The 21438-nt window shown below is 37.8% G+C and overlaps 1 protein-coding gene across 4 annotated transcripts in view; it reads left to right on the top strand.

Annotated features, from left to right (window-relative positions):
* The window catches only part of WDPCP (WD repeat containing planar cell polarity effector), a 261553-nt gene that overhangs the window by 116989 nt on the left and 123126 nt on the right, over positions 1-21438 (top strand). For all 4 annotated transcript variants that reach the window (XM_028154524.2, XM_054727870.1, XM_054727868.1 and 1 more), the window contains exons 10-11: positions 5104-5713; positions 19452-19640. In XM_028154524.2, coding sequence (XP_028010325.2) covers positions 5104-5713; positions 19452-19640 — 799 coding nt within the window. The remainder of the gene's footprint in view (positions 1-5103; positions 5714-19451; positions 19641-21438) is intronic.

Genomic DNA, 21438 nt, shown 5'->3' with positions numbered 1-21438 from the left:
ACAGATACATGCAAAAAAATGAAACCAGACCACCAACTTAACACCATACACAAAAATAAACTCAAAATGGATAAAGGACTTAAACGTAAGACAGGAAGCCATAAAAATACTAGAGGAATCCACAGGCAGCAAAATCTCAAACATATGCCAAAGCAATTTCTTCACCAATACTGCTCCTAGGGCAATGGAAACTAAAGAGAAAATTAACAAATGGGACTACCTCAAAATAAAAAGCTTTTGCACAGCAAAAGAAACATCAACAAAACAAGAAAGCCCACTGTATGGGAGAACATATTTGCCAATGTTATCACCGATAAGGGTTTAATCTCCAACATTTACAGGGAACTCATATAACTTAACAAAAGGAAGATAAGCAACCCAATCAAAAAATGGGCAACAGACCCAAATAGATACTTTTAGAAAGAAGACAGAAAGAAGGCCAAGAGACATATGAAAACATGCTCAAAGTCACTATTTATCCGAGAGATGCAAATCAAAATGACAATGCAGTACCATCTCACACCTGTCAGAATGGCTATCATCAACAAATCAACAAATGACAAGTGCTGGTGAGGATGCGGAGAAAAAGGAACCCTCGTGCACTGCTGGTGGGAATGCAGACTGGTGCAGCCACTGTGGAAAACAGTATGGAGTTTCCTCAAAAAACTAAAAATGGAACTCCCATTTGACCCAGTGATCCCACTTCAAGGAATATATCCCAAGAAACTAGAAACACCAATCAGAAAGGATATATGCACCCCTATGTTCATAGCGGCACAATTCACCATAGCTAAGGTTAGGAAACAGCCTAAGTGCCCATCAGCATATGAGTGGATTAAAAAACTGTGGTACATCTACACAATGGGATACTATGCTGCGGTAAAAAAGAAGGAATTCTTACCATTTGTAACACCATGGATGGAACTGGAGACCATTATGCTAAGCAAAATAAGCCAGTCAGAGAAAGATAAATATCACATGATCTCACTCATTTGTGGAATATAATGAACAACATAAACTGATGAACAAAAAGAGATCCAGAGACAGAGAAGCATCGTTCAGACCGTCAAACCTCAGAGGGAAGGTAGGGGAAGGTGGGGGTAAGGGGGAGAGATCAATCAAAGGACTTGTATGCATGCATATAAGCCTAACCAATGGACACAGACAACAGGAGGGTAAGGGCATGAGCGGTGGTTGGGGAGGCAATGGGGAGATAAGGACATATATGTAATACCTTAATCAATAAAGAAATTAAATAAAAAGTAAATCAAAAGCCAAATGTCACCAGAGAGTCATTGGCCAAGCTGGAGTGGGGAAGGGAGTATGGAGGTGAGATCCAAGGAGGGAAGGATGCCGCCTAGCTGGAAGGAATCCAGAAACTGGAATAACCTCTGGTTTTGTTCTAACAGGGTGAGTGTATTTGGAAGGAAAAACTGAGGCACTGGGTGAAGAGTGTGAATTTCAGGCAAAGGACACAAGTAAAGTTTTTAATAGAACAAAGCATAGTAAAAATTTTAAGTGCTATTTGAGCAAAACTATATTCTAATCAGACATCGCCAAACTCAAAGTGGCTAGAAGCACTCCACAGACAGGAGTCAGGGGAAAGATTTATATAGAGAACTAGGGGCCTGGTGCATGAAATTCGTGCATGGGGGTGGGTCCCTCAGCCTGACCTGCACCCTCTCCAATCTGGGAGCCCTCAGGGGATGTCCTACTGACAGCTTAGGCCTGCTCCCCATGGTTCTCTGCTCTCTGTGGACCAGCTTGCTTGACGCCACTGCAGGCCCTGGTGTCTGCTCTCTGTAGGGGCCTGCTTGCCCTTAGCCACCGGGGCCAGGGGCAAGCAGGGCCCTGCTGTCTGCTCTCTGGCTCGCCACTGCAGGGGCAAGCAGGGCCCTGGTGTCTGCTCTCTGGGGGGGCCCTGCGGGGTACCGCTTGCTGCCACAGCCAGGGTCAAGCAGGGCTGTGCTGTCTGCTTGCTTGCTGCAGGGGTTGTTCCTGCCCCACCCCCGGCCATTTGCGTGTGCACCGGCTTGGAGCACCTGGGTCCTGGGGATGTTCCCGCCCCACCCCAGGTTCCTCCGCGCCTGTGCTCGTAGGCCCGGAGTGGCCAGGGGGTTGTTCCTGGACCCCAGCCGCTCCCTGCCTATGCACAGGCCTACATGCTCAGAGTGGCCTGGCTCCCAAGGACGCCTGTCCCCGGGACACAGGCTGTTCGGTGCCGACGTGCGCGCACGCAAGCAGCCACCCCACCCCCAGCCGCTCCGTGCCTGCGTATGCAAATTAACCCTCCATCTTTTTTTGGTTAATTTGCATAGTCACTCCTGATTGGCTGGTGGGTATCGCGGAGGTACAGTCAATTTGCAAATTTCTCTTTTATTGGTGTAGATCATGCAGAAGCAAAGAAAGGAAATTATTTGACTGGCTATAGCTTAAAGCCTGATTGGTTGTCCTTCAAGGTTTGGTTTTTAACTTTGAGGCATTTACAAGCTTAGATTTTGGTTTGCTTATGTAGGCCAGCATGGCATTGGAGCCATATCAGTCTTAGGGCCTCCTTGTTTAATTAATTTCACAAGTTACAGAGCTGAGGAAATGCAGGGCATGTTTTAGTTTGAACTCAGAGTAGAGTAAGGAGGGGAAACTGTGGGAGTTAACACTAGAATTTGCAAGTCAGATCCTGTCCCTCCTCTGCTTATGACTTCTCATCTCATTTAGAGAAAAAGCCACAGAGTAGCCTACAAGCTGCTATGGCATATGTTTCCCTCCCCAAATTTCACCACTTTCCTCCTTGCTCCCTCTTCTCTAGCCGGGTCAGTCTTCTGTGGTTCCTTATCAGGCTAAGAGCTCCACCTCAAGGTGTTGGTTTCCTTTCTGCCCAGGGCTCTCTTCTTCCAAATGGCTGCATGGCTTACCTTCACTTCTTTCAGATCACCTTTATCAGAAAGGCCTGTCCTGACTTCTCTATGTAAACTCCCTTCCCCATTCCTGCTGCTCCTCATTCTGCTTACTTTGCTTTATTCTTCTTCATAGTACTTAGGAAGTGGGTATATCGGTTTACTAACATCCTATGGATGTTTGCTTGTGAATCGTTGCCTGTTTTCAGCCATTGGAGTGTGTATTCTCTGAGGTGAGGACTTACTGCTGCATCCCCAGGACCCAGGACCAGTGCCTGACACGTATCTCATACCCAAATACTTATACTTATTAGAAAACACACACACACACACACACACACACACACACACACACACACACACACACAAGAAAAACAAAACAAGGACAGAGTGTGAGGAAGGGAATGAGTTTAGATATAGGTCCTGCAGGCTTTTGCATTCTAGGAAGAGGAATAACATTTTAATTCATTAGTGGGTGGGTAACCAATGCAGAGTTTGAATGGGGGAGTAAGAGCAAAAACATTTAGAAGATTCATTTGGTGATGATGTTTAGGATGGATTTTTAAAAGAAAAACTCACATGAAAGAAAGAAAGGAGAGGAGAAGGGAGTGGAAGGGAGTGGGAGGGGGAAGGGAAAGAAAAGAGAAGGAGAGAGGGAGGAAGAAAGAAAGGGAGGGAAGAAAAGAAAGCCCGGACAGTGTGGGTCAGTGGTTGATCATTGACTTATGAACTGGGAGGTTGCCTTTCATTCCTGGTCAGGGCACATGCCTGGGTTACAGGCTCAATCCCCAGTAGCTACTGTGCAGGAGGCAACCAATTGATGACTTTCTCTCATCATTGGTGTTTCTATCTCTCCCTCTCCCTTCCTCTCTGAAATCAATAAAAAGATATTTTTTAAAAAAGGAAAATTCACATCAACTCCCATCAACCCCCCCTCCCCCGCTTTGCTTCCAAAAGCCAGCCTTACGTATACACTTTAAAACAGACAAACCAAGAAACCTTTTCATTTTGAAATCATTTACTCTTGAGAAACTGCTCAAATAATTGCTTAAATTGCTAAAAGCAAATTCCCTTCCTGTACTTTTCCCCCAGTTTGCCCCAATGATAGTATTGGGGTAAATACTAGATACATTATCACAGTCCACTGTGAAATTCAGGAAAGCGACCTTCTATAATACTATTAATTCTGATACAGGTCTTAGTTGGATTTCACCAGATTTTATATGCACTTCTGTGCTTGTGTGTGTGCATGTGTGTGTATAGTTCTATGAAATTTTATTATATGTGTACAGGTGTGCTTTTTTAATAGTTCTGCATCTGATTTTGAAGATTTTGACAGTGTTAGTGTATATTTAAACACACTTTAATGCTACTCTTCAGGTTCTTGGTCTCCTACATTTCCATATGAATAAACTGAATGGCCTGTTGTTTTTTGCTTTTATTCCTCTGCCTAGGTATTTTTTGTAGCCTTTCCGGTCTACACCAAAGATGCTTTTAAAATTTTACTTAACAAATATTGACAATTCATATTACTTACTAGGTCTTAATTTTTTTTATTTTAAAACTAACACATTACGTTATTATTTTTCCTGTTGGTCATTTGTCTACTTAACCATTCATATCTTTTCTGATAGTAAACTATTTCTACAAGACTCTTATTAGGGTTCTAAAGTTTTTGTCATTTACCTACTCTGTACTACTAATTAAAATATATTTCTAGTAAATAATTTAACAGTAATTTCAGAATTGGGAAGGATAGTGTGTGGGAAGGAGATGCACTTAATTCTTTCAAGTTGTACTGTCAACAATAAAAATAGAAGATTAAAGAAAAGGAGAAAAAATGAAAGTAAAAACCAAACATCCCCAAATCAAACTTTTAGCAGTTTTAGATATTCTGCTAACTGTATTATTTTACTCAAAGTCCACCTTATTTATCTTTATATACAATGGGACATATTTGTCTTTTAGTTAGATTTTCTAAAACAATGTGGTCAAGTTAAATCTTAGTGTTTAATTTCTGCAGCTATGCTCAGTGTGTGTCATATATATGTTTACATATGTGTTCTATGTGACACATACTTATATATTTCTAATGTTTAAGGTGATAATTGATTATCTTCAGTAGGATGCTAGATTAATATAAGGCCTATGTGTGGCAGCTGAAGAAAACCCAAGTTCTGTGTGAACATACGTGATTCATCTCTTACAGGTTCTGAGTTCTGTCCGCACGGAATGGGATCCACTGGATGTTCGTTTTGGCACCAAACAGCCTTACCAGGTGTTAACGGTAGAGCGCTCCGTCAGTGCAGACAAAGAGCCTATGGCTGACAGCTGCATCTATGAATGTGTTCGGAACAAAATCCAGTGTGTCTCCGTCACCAGAATACCACTAAAATCCAAGGCCATTAGCTGCTGCAGGAATGTTACTGAAGACAAACTGATTCTGGGCTGTGAAGATTCCTCAGTAATTCTTTATGAAACTCACCGTAGAGTGACTCTCTTAGCCCAGGCTGAACTTTTGCCTTCATTGATAAGCTGCCACCCAAGTGGCACCATTCTGCTAGTTGGCAGCATCCAAGGAGAGCTGCAAATTTTTGATATGGCTCTCTCCCCTGTTAACATCCAGCTCCTGGCTGAAGACCGCTCACCCAGGGAGACTCTGCAGTTCAGTACATTTTTCAGTGTTCCCAGCAGTCTTGTTCAAATGCAGTGGGCAGCTCCACAGGTTGTTTCTCAAAAGCCCGAAAGTGGGGACATCTATGATCTCCTCTTCCTCAGGTTCAACAAAGGACCTTTGGGTGTTCTTTTGTTTAAACTGGGTAAGTCAAAGAAGTTGGTGAGTAAGTCAATTAAAGTGTTTACGATGGTGAGATTATAATTAAGACAATAAAACTATTCTTGGAATGTATTTTCTATTTGCCATCCCATAAATATGCTTGCCTTTCATACATTTCTTATACTTTCCTTAACGCTTTGTGGATGACTTTCTAAATGTCAGAAAACATTCTTTAATATCATTAGGTAATGATATTGAAGAATTTGGAAATTACACTAAGTATTCATTGTGATGAATAAAAAGCCTGAAATTTCACATTTGACACTTTCCAAAATAAACTGTCCACCAAAAAAAATATATATATATTTAAGAAATAGGTATGTGATTACTTTGGTTAGCATTTTAAAATTTTTATTGATTGATTTTGGAGAGAGAGGAAGAGAGAGAGACATTGACATTAATTTGTGGTTCCACTTATTGATGCATTCATAGGTTGTTTCTTGTATGTGCCCTGACCCGGGACTGAACCTGCAACATTGGTGTATCATGACAATGCTCTAACCAACTGAGCTACCTGGCGAATATTTTAAAAGCACTTATATGTCCATTAAAAAGTTCTTTGTAGGACTGTAATACTTTATTTTTAAAAATTATTTTAGATTATAGGTATCCATTGCTTACCAGATTGGAATTGTGTAAAATAAGTGTTTTGAAAGAAAGGAAAGCAAATGTTTAGCTTTTGGTAAAGATATTTGTGTAACTTTTTGTTACCCTTTAGCTAAAAAATTCAAAAGGATTTATCAATATTATGAAATGTGTATATTCATATAGCCCATTTCAATCAGGAAACGTTAAAACAAAATTTTATTATCCTCCTATCTAATAAAAGGGTAATATGCAAATTGACTGAATGGCGGAACAACTGGTTGCTATGACACGCACTGACCACCAGGGGTCAGATGCTCGATGCAGGAGCTTCCCCCTGGTGATCAGTACACTCTCACAGGGGAGCACCGCTCAGCCACAAGCCAGGCTGACGGCTGGCCAGCACAGTGGCCCACTCTGTGGCAGTGCTAAGGATGTCAGTCGGACATCCTTCAAGGGCTCCCAACAAAAGGGCATCCTGCAAAAGAGTGCAGGCTGGGCTGAAGGGCCCCGGCCCCCCCCACCTCCACAGTACATGAATGTCGTGCACCGGGCCTCTAGTTGCAATATATTTGCCTTTTGTGGTTTTCCATTACCAGCTCTCGCCTGAAATATCTGATATTCTTTAGGTAGTTTTGTATAATTTAAAATTCTTGAGAGACCTTTGCTTAGGTTTGAAAAAATAGACTTTAATTAATGCACATTATTGCTACTTGAAAACTTTAAAAAGTGAATACATTTTAAACCCCCTGACAGGATTTGGCTCTGTGGTATAAAATTAAGTTTTTAAAGACATTATAATAATGTTTATTAAGTAGCTCTCAGTTTACTTTGTTTTTGTATGGATCTATTTGCCTCTGAAGTTGAACACATGAAATAAATCTAGTGAAAATGACCTGATTAACCTGAAAGATATGGATATAATGTGAGGGCAATGTTTTTCTTCTCTCGCATAATAATAATGCAACTAGATCTATTCATAATGTTAATATTGTCCAAGAAAAAAAATGTTTGGAATTTCACTTATTATGAGATAATCCAGTTCGACTTTGCCCCACTGCATTTTTAACAGTTGTATGTCTCCATATACAACACTCATTAGATGTTAGATGTTTTGCATGCCTGTTAAAACACACACACACACACACACACACACACACACACACACATACATACACACACACTCACACACTATAAATTACCCACTTACCTGTCAAACAGAAGGCTGTCTGCCCACACATACCTAGCTCTTCTTCAGCCCCCCCTTGTGGGCCTACTAACACCAGCTTTGCAAAAAGCACAGCTTTCTCTTCCTATCTCTAGCACATTTGCCTTCTTACTAAAGTAAACAGGCTCTCAGTGTAGGGATTTAGAGGGCTCCCTGCTAATTGCCAGCTTGTAAACTTAATTGGACTGTCTCCCTGGGCACTGTTCCTAAATCAATTAGGCAATGAGTTGGCTGTCACCTCTTTTTCCCAAGAAGGGCTCTTGGAAGAGAGTTATCCAATAGAAGTCAAGCATTCGAATGAAAAGGTGATAGATAACTTCTGCAACTGACATTTATCATTTATATTTTATTTTCAATATGACTGTTACATTTTATAGAATGGGGAAAATTTACAGTCTGACAGGCTCTTTAAAGGATCTAATTATGGAGCTTCCCAGGATTTAAAAAATGTGTTATAAGATTAATGTTTTATTACCGATTACTTTGTCCCTAGGAAGAGTAGATTCCTTGAAACAGTAGATTCTAACTAGCAGATTTTTTAAAAGAAAACTCTGTTTATATGACAGATTTTTCTTAGGCTCTGCTACTAAATACATCCAAAAATTTTAATATACTTCTTGAATTAACACAGTGCTGATTCTGGGCATCCATGTGGAATTTTCATGTATAATTCAAGTTACTGCATATATAAACAGGTATTTACATGTGCAGTTTCCCTACTGGGGAGCATTTATGAGGTTTTTTTCATATGCTTGTTATGCAAGCCTTTGGAAAATTTGACATGAAAGGTGTAGCTTACAAGTTAAGAAGCTGAGATAGATGATAGTTTAAAATAGAATGCTGTCATATGTAAACGTGGCCCTGCCCGGTGCCAGCATGCTAAGACTTTTGGAGTTTGACACTTAGAATAGGTAAGTTAGTGTTGAAAGAAAACTGTTCCAAGGCTAAAGCTTCCATTCTAAATCCTTATAATCATCAATCAAATCATTGGGGATTTAAAGGCCATCACGGTTGTTACTAGAAGAATTCAAAGAACAAGTCTTTTTCAGGAGGGAGCTAGACGTGTCATCTTCCATAGAGAAGCCAAGAAGTGTACTATTTTGTACAAGGCAATGTGTAATTAGAATTTCTTTACCTGACAGTCAGTCACGATCCCACATTTCCACATATACAGACTAGGATTAATTTTTTTATAAAGGGTCCCTAATTATACTACTGAGATATATTAAAGCTTTTCCATTCTTATCAGTGCCCTTTCCAACCTTCACTGCTCTCTTTAGACTCACAGAGAATTTCACATTTTAATTGGCTCTTCATTAAGCTTATCTGCTCCTTGCCACCCACCTACCCAACTAACCAACCACTTATCTACATTTACTTATCTATAAATCTTACCCTCTCAATTCAATGGAACAGGAGTCCTTCCTCTCCTAGACTAGTTCCACCACTACTTCCACTCTGGATCCCACAACTTTCCCTTTGACATCTTTACTTTGTGACCCTCCCCAGGTCCCCACAAATCTGGCTACATCAGCAGATATAGGCTAAACCATACCATGAAACAAACACATCTCTTCCTTAAAATTGTTTCTCCTCTGTTAATCAAATAAATGTTCACCTCCCTCTCATTGTCAGCTCATTGAAATATTAGTGAACACTGACTTTCTCTGCTGCTTCACTTCCTATTCACTGCTCACAGCACCAAATCCTGGCTCCTGTCCTTCGTATTCTCCTGGAGCTGTGCTTGGTCAGGTCACCAGTGACGCCCTCATTGATACATATATTTGTTTTATTTACTTGATGATATTTCTCAGCATTTGATGGTTGATGACTACTTCCACCATCATTAAACTCTTATCATACTTGCCTTCTATGATCCCAGAGGCAATTTTTCATCATTTTTTATGGCCTTCATCTGTCTACTTATGAAAATGTTGAGGCTCTCTTAGGTTCTATTTTTTTCGCTCTCCTCCCATTTTATACAGATTAACACGTTAAGTGCCCAGCCTGTTTTGTCTTCTGGACGGAAAGTACAGTGTCAGTCACCGGTGACTGATATGGCGCTTAACGTGTTAAGAGTTTATTTTTAATATCTCATCTCTGAGTTCAGCCCAGACCACATCTGACTCCACATCCACATATCCACCTGTCTTTATGGATACCTCCCCTTGGATGCACACAAGTGCTCCAGACTCATTGTGTATAGATACGAAGTCATCATCTTTCTCCCCAAACTTACTTCTCCTGTATTCTCCATGTTGGTGGGTGGTACAGTTATTCAGATGGAGTGTCAAGTCAGAAGTCATTCTGGAATCCTCTCACCCTTAATGCCATATCAAATTAGTGACCAAATGTCATCAATTCTGCCTTCTAAATGCTGTCCAAAGACATCTCCTTCTATTCAGCCTGGCTGTCATTACCTTAATCTAGTTGTTTCCTGTTTTCCCATGATCAAGCAGTGGCCATTTGTCTACAATTTTCTGCCTACGAATCTTCCCATCCCCTTCACCCCAAATTAATCTAGCAGTGTAGCTTTGGGTCAAGGATTCTCCAGCCTCACGTCCTTCAGGGTCTGATAAGCCCTTGTGGGCCTCTCAGGCTTCATCTCTCCAGCCGGGCTGCACTGGTTTCACTCCCCAATCACAGCATGTGCTCTCACATTCCCTCCTTCCCACAGTGGTGTTGATAGTATTCCATCTGCCTGGAGTGCCCCTGCACTGCTCTCATGGAACCTACAAAGTTGGGAAAAGTTAACTGTTCAAGTGATGCTAACTTCTTCCCTCTTGTAGGACTTTGAAAATCACAGGCAATATGTTGTATGTGTTTGTGCATGTGTGTGTGGCTGTCACTCTCAAAAACAAATAGTATGGGGAGGGGGGTGGGATGGGAATGGGGGGTCGAGGACAAATATGTGATACCTTAATCAATAAAGAAATTAAAAAAAAACAGTATGACTTTTAGAACTTGTTTAATCTGTAGAAATCTTCAGTTTGGTGTATATAACTGTAAATTTTCCTTTACTGAGTAGTATTCCATTATATAGATAAATCACAATTTGTGTAGCTTTTCACATGTTGATGGACATTTGGATTGTTTTCCTATTTAAGCTAATATTGCTAAAAAATGCCATGTACTTTCCTGTGCAAGTCTTTGTATGGACATATATTTTAATTTCTCTTGAGAAAAACCTAGGAATAGAATGGTTGGGCCATATGCTAAGTGTATGTTTAACTTAAGAAGAAACTATTTTGGAATTCCAGTTGCTCCACATCCTCAGTCACACTTGGCATTTGTGGTCTTTTTAGTTTTAGCCATTCTAGTGGATGTGTAGTGATGTCAATATACATTTCCCTGATGAAGTATTGGAGTTGAGCATCTTTTTGTGTGCTTATTTGGCACATATCTTCTCTGATATCTTCAAATCTTCTTCCCAAATTTAATTGGGTTATTTATTACTGAACTATAAGACTTTTTAATAATCTTACAAGTCCTTTGTAAGATACTAGTATTGTGAATATTTTCTTCCAGTGTAGTTTATTTTTCATTTTCTTAACTGCATGTTTCAGGTAGCAGAAGTTTTTACATTAAATGAAATCCAATTCTTAAATTTCTGTTTTATGGCTTGTGTTTTTTATGTCCCATCTAAGGAATCTTTGTCTAACCCTATTTTCTTCTAGAAGTTTCATGGTTTTAGTTCTTACCGTTAGGTTTATGGTCTATTTCAAGTAAATTTTCTGCATATGGTGTGAGGTATGGGTTGAAATTATTTTCTAATATGAATATTCACTTGTTACAGTACCAATTGTTGGAAAGATTCGCCTTCATTAAATTACCTTGACCGTGTGTGTGTGTGTGTGTGTGTGTGTGTGTGTGTGTCTATGAATAAACACTTTTCTACTGATCTGTATGTCTTTATATAACTAAGTATCACACTGTCTTAATTATTATAGTTTTATAGTGTCTTGAAATCAGGTTCTGTTAATCCTCCAATTTTGTCCTTTTTTTAAAATATATTTTTATTGATTTCAGAGAGGAAAGGAGAGAGAGAGAGAGAAACATCAGTGATGAGAATCATTGATTGGCTGCCTCCTGCACACCCCCTACTGGGAATCGAGCCCATAACCTGGGCATATGCCCTTGGCTGGAATCGAACCTGGGACCCTTCAGTCCACAGGCCGACATGCTATCCACTGAGCCAAACCTGCTAGGGCGAGTTTTGTCCTTCTTTTTCAAAATTATTTTGGCTACTCTTGATCTTTGGATTTCTATACAAATTTTGAAACTGACTTGTCAGTTTCTGCAGAAAGATCTCATAGATTCTGATTGAGGTTATGTTCAATCTATAGATCAATTGGGATAGAAGAACAATTTAACAATATTGAGTCTCAAAACACAGTATCTCTCTCCATTTATTCAGGTCTTAAATTTCTCTCAGCAGTGTTTTATAATTTTAAGTGTAAAGACCTTGTACATATTTTGTTCATGTTTTTAGATGCTATTATAAATAATATTTTTAATTACAGTTTTGTTTCCTTGGTATCATATAGAAATAAAACTTAAAATATGACCATATATCCTACAATCCTGTTAAATTCATTTCCTAGTAGTGATTTTTTTGTTGATTCCTTAGTATTTTTTACATAAATGACTATGATAGCTGCAATTGAAAACAGTTTTACATCTTCTTATCCAACCTCTATGCCTTACTATGCTAGCTAGGACCTCCACTGTAATATTAAATTGAGGTGGCAAGAGAGGACATCCTTACTTTGTTTCCGATCTTTGTTGGAAAGCATTTAATCTTTCACTATAACTATGAAGTCATTAGGTTGAAGAAGTCGCCTTCCACTACTTGTCTCCTGAGATGTATTATCTTGAGTGGATGCTAAATTTTTTCAAGTGCTTTTTGTACATCTATTGAAATGATTGTATGTTTTGTTTGGTCATATGGTGAACTATATTGATTAGTTTTCATAAGTTTTGGTGACCTTGTGTTTGTGGGATAAAGCTGTCTTGTTTATGATCGTTATCTTTTTAATGTATTGTAGATTTACTAATATTTTGTTAAGGATTTTGAATCTATGGGAGATATTGGTATGTACTTTTCCTTTTTCTGTAATGTCTTGGTCATTTTTGGTGTCAATGTAATGCTAACATCAGGAAATTAGTTGGGAAGTGTTCCCTCCTTTTATATTTTGAGTTGTATAGGGTTGATATTGTTTCTTCTTTTAATGTTTGAGAGAACTCCAAAGAGAAGGCATCTGGACATGCAGTGTGTGTGTGTGTGTGTGTGTGTGTGTGTGTGTGTGTGTGTGTGTGATGTGTATTAAAGGTTTGTTAAACTATGGATTCAAATTCAAATAATAAAGGGTCATTCATGTTATTCTTGAATGAGCTTTGATATTTTAGGTCTTTCAAGGAACCCATTTCTTTAAGTTATATTCATTTGCATAAAGTTAGATTATTCACGTTTTTTAAATGTTTGTAGTTCTGTAGTGATTATTGTCAATATTGTCTTCTCTCTTCTCAATTTAGGCAGATATTGGTCAATTTTACTTATGGTTTCAAAGAACCAGCTTTTTTGGGGGGAGGGGGATTTAGTCTATTGTATTTACTGCTTGATTTTTTTAAAAAATATATTTTATTGATTTTTTACAGAGAGGAAGAGAGAGGGATAGAGAGTTAGAAACATCGATGAGAGAGAAACATCGATCAGCTGCCTCTTGCACACCCCCTACTGGGGATGTGCCCGCAACCAAGGTACATGCCCTTGACCGGAATCGAACCTGGGACCCTTGAGTGCGCAGGCCGACGCTCTATCCACTGAGCCAAACCGGTTTCGGCTGCTTGATTTTTTTTTACATTTCATATCATCACACAATTACATTTTCTAATCTGCAAAAAGATACCCTAAGCGGAAATTTTTTAAAAAGCAATCAAATTAGGTACATCCAAAATGCAACAATTATACATATGATAATTAATTCACAAAGTGTAATTAATCTACCAGGATGTATCCTAAGAATTTAGGAACAGCCAGTGAGGAGAAATCTGACCATATTTAGCAATCTATTTATACATCCAAAGACAAACCTATATAAACTCCCAAACCAAAACTTTGAAAGTTTTTGTTAAGTCCCCATTGGATGAAAGAGAAAGAGTGAGGATTCAAACCTAGCCAGCCTTGACAGTCTTAATGCCAAATGCTGGGCTGGTGCCCCAGTCTGCAACTGAATAGCAAGCATCTCAGTTTGTCAAACACCTGGGTATCCAGCTCTTGTGCCATTATGCACATAGAAAGGCTCAGTGTTCATTAATTAAAAAACAAGTAGTCATTAACTATCCACACTATCCCCCCCCCCCCATCTTACCAGCCCCAATATGCAACCTGTGTCACACAGAGACAGGCTATACTGTATTACATATGCATATAGTATGTGTGTATATATGCACATATATGTACATATACACACATACACACAGTAGTAGATACAAATGGCAAGTAACAGTTCTTTCAAAAATTCATTGTTAGTTGAGACTATGGCTCCTATACCTTGGGGTGGTTTTAGACTTCAAAACTGAAAAATACTGCTAAAATTTCACTTCCTTAACACAAAATTTGATTGCTTGTTCAGTTTAGCTTCTCAGTCTACACATGGCTATAAAGTAAATTTTTATATTAAAAAACAAAACAGCCAACTGAGTGCAGTTTCTCTTTCCAGTCTGGTCAGGCTATTTTGTAGAAGTTACTCCTAGTTAGACTAGAAAATCTATGGCACCTTCCAGTGGTTCAAAGAACGAGTTTTTTAGTTCATTGATTTTTCTTTAGTGTTTATTTTTTCTTTCTTATTTTTATTTCTTCCTGCTTACTTTAGGTCTAATTTATTCCTCATTCCCTAGGCTCTTAACATGGAAGCTTGAACTATTGAATTTAGACCTTTCTTCTTTTCTAATTGAGAAAGTTAGCTAGATGTTGATTCTACCAATCCATGAATACAGTATGTTCTTCCATCTGTTTATGTCTTCCTCTATCTCTTTTTTCGGTGTCCTGTAGTTTCCTGAGTACAGGTTTTTTTACCTACTTAGTTAAGTTTATTCCTAGGTATCTTAATTTTTTTGGTGTGATGGTAAATGGAATTGTTTTTTTAATCTCTCTTTCTATAAGTTCAATGTTGGTGTATAAAAATGCCATAGATTTCTTGGCATTAATTTTGTATCCTGCTACATTGCCGAATTCATTTATTAAGTCTAACAATTTTTTGAAGTAGTTTTTAGGGTTTTCTGTGTACAGTATCATGTCATCTGCAAATAAGGACAGTTTTACATCTTCTTTTCCAATTTGGATACCTTTTATTTCTTTTTCTTGTCTAATTGCTATGGCTAGCACTTCCAGTACTATGTCGAACAGGAGTGGTGAGAGTGGGCATCCCTGTGTCGTTCCTGTTCTTAGGGGAAATAGTTTTTGCCCATTGAGTATGATGTTGGCTGTAGGTTTGTCATATAAGGTTTTTATTATGTTGAGGTATGATCCTTCTATTCCAATTTTGCTGAGGGTTTTTATCAAGAAATGGTGTTGGATTTTGTCAAATGCTTTTTCTGCATCAATTGATATGACTATGTGATTTTTATCTCTTAATTTGTTTACATGATATTTCATGTTTATTGATTTGCAGATATTGTACCAATCTTGCATACCCAGGATAAATCCTACTTGGTCATGGTGTATGATCTTTCTGACGTACTACTGGATCCGATTTGCTAGAATTTTGTTGAGGATTTTGGCATCTATGTTCATGAGGGATATTGGCCTGTAATTCTCTTTCATTGTGTTGTCTTTATCTGGTTTTGGTATTAGGGTGATGCTGGCTTCATAGAAGGAGCTTGGAAGTGCTCCTTCCTCTTGAATTTTTTGGAATAGTTTGAGGAGGATAGGTTTTAGTTCTTCTTTGAATGTTTGGTAAAACTCCTGTGAAGCCGTCTGGCCCCGGGCTTTTGTTTGCTGGAAGCTTTTTGATGACTGTTTCAATTTCTTCCATAGTTACTGGCCTATTGAGATTTTTAGATTCTTCCTGATTGTGTTTTGGAAAGTTGTATTTTTCTAGGAATATGTTAATTTCCTCCATGTTGTCTAGTTTGTTGGAATAGAATTGTTCATAGTATTTTTTAACAATCCTTTGTATTTCTGTGGGGTCTGTTGTTACTACCCAAAGCAATCTATAGATTCAATGCACTCCTAATTAAAATACCAACGGCATATTTCACAGACCCTGAATGCACTCTCCAAATATTCATCTGGAATAAAAAAAAGACTCCAAATAGCTGCAGCAATTCTGAAAAAGAAGAACAAAGTAGGAGGGATCTCAAGACCAGATATCCAGCTGAACAAAGTAACTGTTCCCAAAACTGCCTGGTACTGGCACAAGAACAGACATATAGACCAATGGAATAGAATGGAGAACCCAGAAATCGACCCAAACCACTATGCTCAATATTTGAAAAAGGAGGCAAGAGCATACAATGGAGTCAAGACAGCCAGTCTCTTTAATAAATGGTGTTGGGAAAATAGGACAGATACATGCAAGAAAATGAAACTAGACCACCAACTTAACACCATACACAAAAATAAATTCAAAATGGATAAAGGACTTAAGTGTAAGATGGGAAACCATAAAAATATGGGAGGAATCCACAGGCAGCAAAATCTCAGACATATGCTAAAGCAATATCTTCACTGATACAGCTCCTAGGGCAATGGAAAATAAACAAATGGGACTACCTCAAAATAAAAAGCTTCTGCACAGCAAAAGAAACCAACAAAACAACAAAAAAGCCCACTGCATGGGAGAACATATTTGCCAATGTAATCACCAATAGGGGTTTAATCTCCAACATTAACAACAGGAAGATAAACAAACCAATCAAAAAATGGGCAATGGACCTAAATAGATACTTTTCAAAAGAGGACATAAAGAAGGCCAAGAGACATATGAAAACATGCTCATCCGAGAGATGCAAATCAAAATGATAATGCAATACCATATCACACCTGTCAGAATGGCTATCATAAAAAAAATCAACAAATGACAAGTGCTGGTGAGGATGCAGAGAAAAAGGATCCCTCGTGCACTCCTGGTGGGAATGCAGACTGGTGCAGCCACTGTGGAAAACAGTATGGAGTTTCCTCATAAAAACTAAAAATGGAACTCCCATTTGACCCAGTGATCCCACTTCTAGGAATATATCCCAAGAAACTAGAAACACCAATCAGAAAGGATATATGCACCCCTATGTTCATAGCGGCACAATTCACCATAGCTAAGATTAGGAAACAGCCTTAGTGCCCATCAGCATATGAGTGGATTAAAAAGCTGTGGTACATCTACACAATGGAATACTATGCTGTGGTAAAAAAGAAGGAATCTTACCATTTGCAACACCATGGAGCTGGAGAGCATTATGCTAAGCGAAATAAGCCAGTCAGAGAAAGATAAATATCACATGATCTCACTCATTTGTGGAATATAATGAACAACATAAACTTATGAACAAAATCATATCCAGAGACAGAGAAGCATGATCAGTCCATCAAACCTCAGAGGGAAGGTAGGGGAGGGTTGTGGTAAGGGGGATAGATCAACAAAAGGACTTGTATGCATGCATATAAGCCTAATCAATGGACACAGACACCAGGGGAATGAGGACATGAGTGAGAGGTGGGGGAGGGGGGCAATGGGGGAATAAGGACACATATGTAATACCTTAATCAATAAAGAAAAAAGAAAAAATCAAGAAAAAGATAAAAGAAAAAGTTAGCTAGAAATTCTCATAAGTACTGCTTAGCCACACCTTACAAATGTTATTTTAAATTTTTTATTCATTTCAAAATATTTTCTAATTCACTTTGTAATTTCTTCTTTCTTATGGAGGAGAATGTTGATTAATTTCTAAGTATTTGGAGATTTTTCAGTTATCTTTCTATATTGATATCTAATTTAATTCTGGTGTTGTCAGAGAACATACTCTATGATTTCAAAACATTTAAATTTATGTTTTATCATCCAGTATATACTACTATTATTGTGTGAAATGTTTTATAAATGTCTATTGGGTCAACTTCAAGAATAGTGTTTTCCAGTATTTTTCTGTTTGTTCTGACTTTCTGCTTATATGTTCTCTCAATTAGTGACAGAGAAGTACTGAAATCTCCAACTATAATTGTAGAATTCACTTTTTCTCCTGTTCTATCAGCTTTTGCTTTATTATTTCAGAGCTCTGTTGTTAGGTTCATTTAAGATTATGTTTCTTCATGAATTTTCAATTCTTTATTATAAGATACAGAATTTTAAGCTAATTCATTTCCATCTCTCACCATTTTAAAAATGTCTTGCTGTTTGTTGTCTTCTGGCTTGCATCGTTTCAGAAACAAAGTTTGCAATTATTCATATCTTTGTCTCTCTATACATCATTTGTCCCTTTTTGGTTCCTTTTTAAGATTTTTCCTTTATCACCTTTTGCACAATTTGATTATGATTATATTATATACTAGCTTTTCTCAAAAATCAGTTCTTTCTCTTGCTAGACGTATTATATAAGGTATAGGTAGCGTCAAAGGGTTTGGATATTTTCAGTTTCCTGCAAAGTTCCTACACATTAATATCTACTGCCAAGGAGCCACTGATTTATGAGGACTTCCAGTGCTTGACTGTAGGCTCACAAAGGCTTTGGACAGTAGCATTCATTGATTTTACCAACATAAAAAGAATAGCAAAGTTTTTTTGCTTAGTATAGCCAGGGCAATTCCCCAGATTCCCTATCAAGTTGAGACCTGTTAGATATAGCATAGGTTTTCTTTTTTTAATGGACTTGAAGTAATATGAAGAATTTTGGCATTTTTCTCATGAACTAGTATGTTTTGAAAATCCTGAAACCTATAACCTTTGCAATTAAATGATGATAATAATGAAAAAATTGCAGTGATATTTTATATACTTTACAGCTTATGAATAATTTCACACATATTGTCTCATTTAGCTTCATGATGATTTGTACTGAGAAGTTTTTGTGGACTCACTCAACTTCATAAACATTGGCTGAATAAAAAAAGAAGATTTTACTGCCAACCATTTTTTAAAGATTTAAAAAATAATAACCTGCTTAAGAGTCCTAGTATTTACTGTCATTTACACAGAAGTTGTTAGTTTTAAATGAAATAAGCCATATTTAAAAGATGATAAAATAAAACTAGATCAGAATGCTTCCCCATTTGTTTTGTGTTCTTGTTTCTTTAAGATTAGAAGTGGATTTTCTTTTATTTAAAAGGATAAAAAATATGTTTATGTTTTACCACAATGTTTTATAGTAAATATTAGTTGTGAAGAGGATCAACAGCAGGATTAATACTAATCATTGCTTACTTCAGTAGAAAAGAATAATCTTTAAATGCCAATCTCTATATATAAAAGCCTAATATGCAAATTGTCCCCTCAGAAGTTTAACGGGGAGACAAGGAGTTCGATAGCTCACTATGATGTACACTGACCACCAGGGGGTGGCACAGAATGAAGGAAGGCCCGGCTGGCATCCCAGGAAGGGAGGTCTACCTCAATATTCTCATGCTTATCCACTTAGTTTAAGCAGTTGCCTACATGGAGTATAAATTAGTTAATATGTGCTGAAATGGTAAGGATAAGTTAGATGGGGGGGGGGAGGGGAGGGAGGTAGGTATTATTTAAAATGAAGATTTAACCACAGAGCCATTTTAGTCTTGGCTCCCCAAATTTCACATTTCTAGCACTTATGCAAGAAATGATTACTGTTTTATTTTCTTTATCAAAAACTTAACTCTGTTTTTGTTACTCTACTTTTTATTTTTAAAAGATTTACTTGGTTTTACACTTTTTTGTGACAGGTATCTTCACTCGAGGACAGCTGGGCCTGGTAGACATCGTCTCCCAGTACATTCACTATGACGAGGTCTGTGAGGCGATCAGCATCCTGAGCAGTATGAACTGGGACACGCTGGGCCACCAGTGCTTCGTCAGCATGAGTGCCATTGTGAACCATCTTCTCAGGCAAAAGCTCACCCCAGAGAGAGAAGGTCAGACTCGAAATATATTCCATCAGTGGGTTTTGCATACACGTGAAGTACCTTTTATTGAGTCAGTTATTTTTGAGGATGATTTTGAGTTATATTATTGGAAACTAAGACAAAAATGTTAATGCCTTATTAAAACTAACAAGGTCAGACATAAAATAGTTACTCCTATATGGTATTGACTGTGTAGTATTTATCAACATACAGAACAACTTTTCTGTATATACCTATGTTGGAGCTCACAATGCAGTCATTGTATATTTCAGTGTAAGTTCATGTGTGGAATATGCTCAGATTTCAAACTTTGAAAAAGAATTTCATGTACTCTCTCAGGTCTGGTAGACAAAGGGCCCCAAACAAACATCCTATTGCTCCTTTATTGTAGACATCAGTATTTTTCTCTCACACCCCAAGTCTTTTGTCCAGAAAATAATCCTTTCCCCTTACTGTGTGTGTGTGTGTGTGTGTGTGTGTGTGTGTGTGTGTGTGTGTGTGTGTGAGAGAGAGAGAGAGAGAGAGAGAGAGAGAGAGAGAGAGAGAGAGAGAGAGAGACTTGCAGCCCAGGCTGCTGCTGCTTATTTTCATTCTGACTTGTAGTTCTGATACCCATTTCCCTTCTGCCTGCTTTCATTTCCCCACCTTCCCCCAGTAAATAATTTTTCCCAAAGGATCTCAGATGTTTATTGTCAAAGAGAGATAAAACACTGTAAAAAAAAAAGGGGGGGGACAAATATGTGCCACATATAATGAAATTAATTTTTATATTTGTCATTTATCAGTATGTTATTTTTTAAAATATATTTTATTGATTTTTTTACAGAGAGAAAGGGAGAGGGATAGAGAGTTAGAAACATCAATGAGAGAGAAACACCAATCAGCTGCCTCCTGCACACCCCCTACTGGGGATGTGCCCGCAACCAAGGTACATGCCCTTGACCGGAATCGAACCTGGGACCCTTGAGTCCGCAGGCCGACACTCTATCCACTGACCCAAACCGGTTATGGCTCAGTATGTTATTTTTATTGTGATTTACTTATTTACTTAATGTAAAATGCACCTAACCATTTTTGCACTTGCTTCTTTATTTCAAATCTTTGCAAAAAACATTGACGTTAATGATGGGAAATCATGGCCATGAGAAACTGTCCCTAGGTAGTTTGCAAGGAAATATATCAAACAAGAAATATATCAGAAGTCTTTATTGGAGAGCTTGTTTTCCCCTACTATTTTCTTTGCATATTTAAAATGTTCTTATTCTATTTTATTTTGTTTATAAAGTAAACAAGTTGTTTAGATAGAATTCTGTATATAACCTTCATTTTAGTAATTTTAGAGAAGAATAATCAATAAGAACATATTTCTTCAGGAAGTTTGCATCATGGGACTTGGCCCAACTCACAGGAGGCTCACAATAAATATTTTTTAATGTTACTTGAATGTGCTTTTTTGAGGTAGCCCAACCCATCTATGGGGATTCCAGTATTTTTACAATGAGAAAATGCCTAGCACAGTGTTTGGCCCACAGTAGGTATTAAAATATTAGTTAAAAATAAAAAGAGTATAACTTCAAAATTTTAGGTACTATGTATTACTGTAATATTTCTGCCTGGCGAGTTATTTCAGTCATTTCTTAGCATTGGTATACTCTCAAGATTGGGTACATAATATTTTTTTTTAAAAAAGAGTCCCCAAGAAAACCAGTTATGGTGCACAAAACTATACAAGAGATCCTAAATTTACAGTTGAAGAAATATGGAGAAGATAAAATATTTACTATCACTCAGGACACTGAGAAATTAC

The sequence above is a fragment of the Eptesicus fuscus genome, chromosome 16 (assembly GCF_027574615.1).
Source record: "Eptesicus fuscus isolate TK198812 chromosome 16, DD_ASM_mEF_20220401, whole genome shotgun sequence".
NCBI lineage: Eukaryota > Metazoa > Chordata > Mammalia > Chiroptera > Vespertilionidae > Eptesicus > Eptesicus fuscus.
This window is presented reverse-complemented; position numbering and strand designations above follow the sequence as displayed.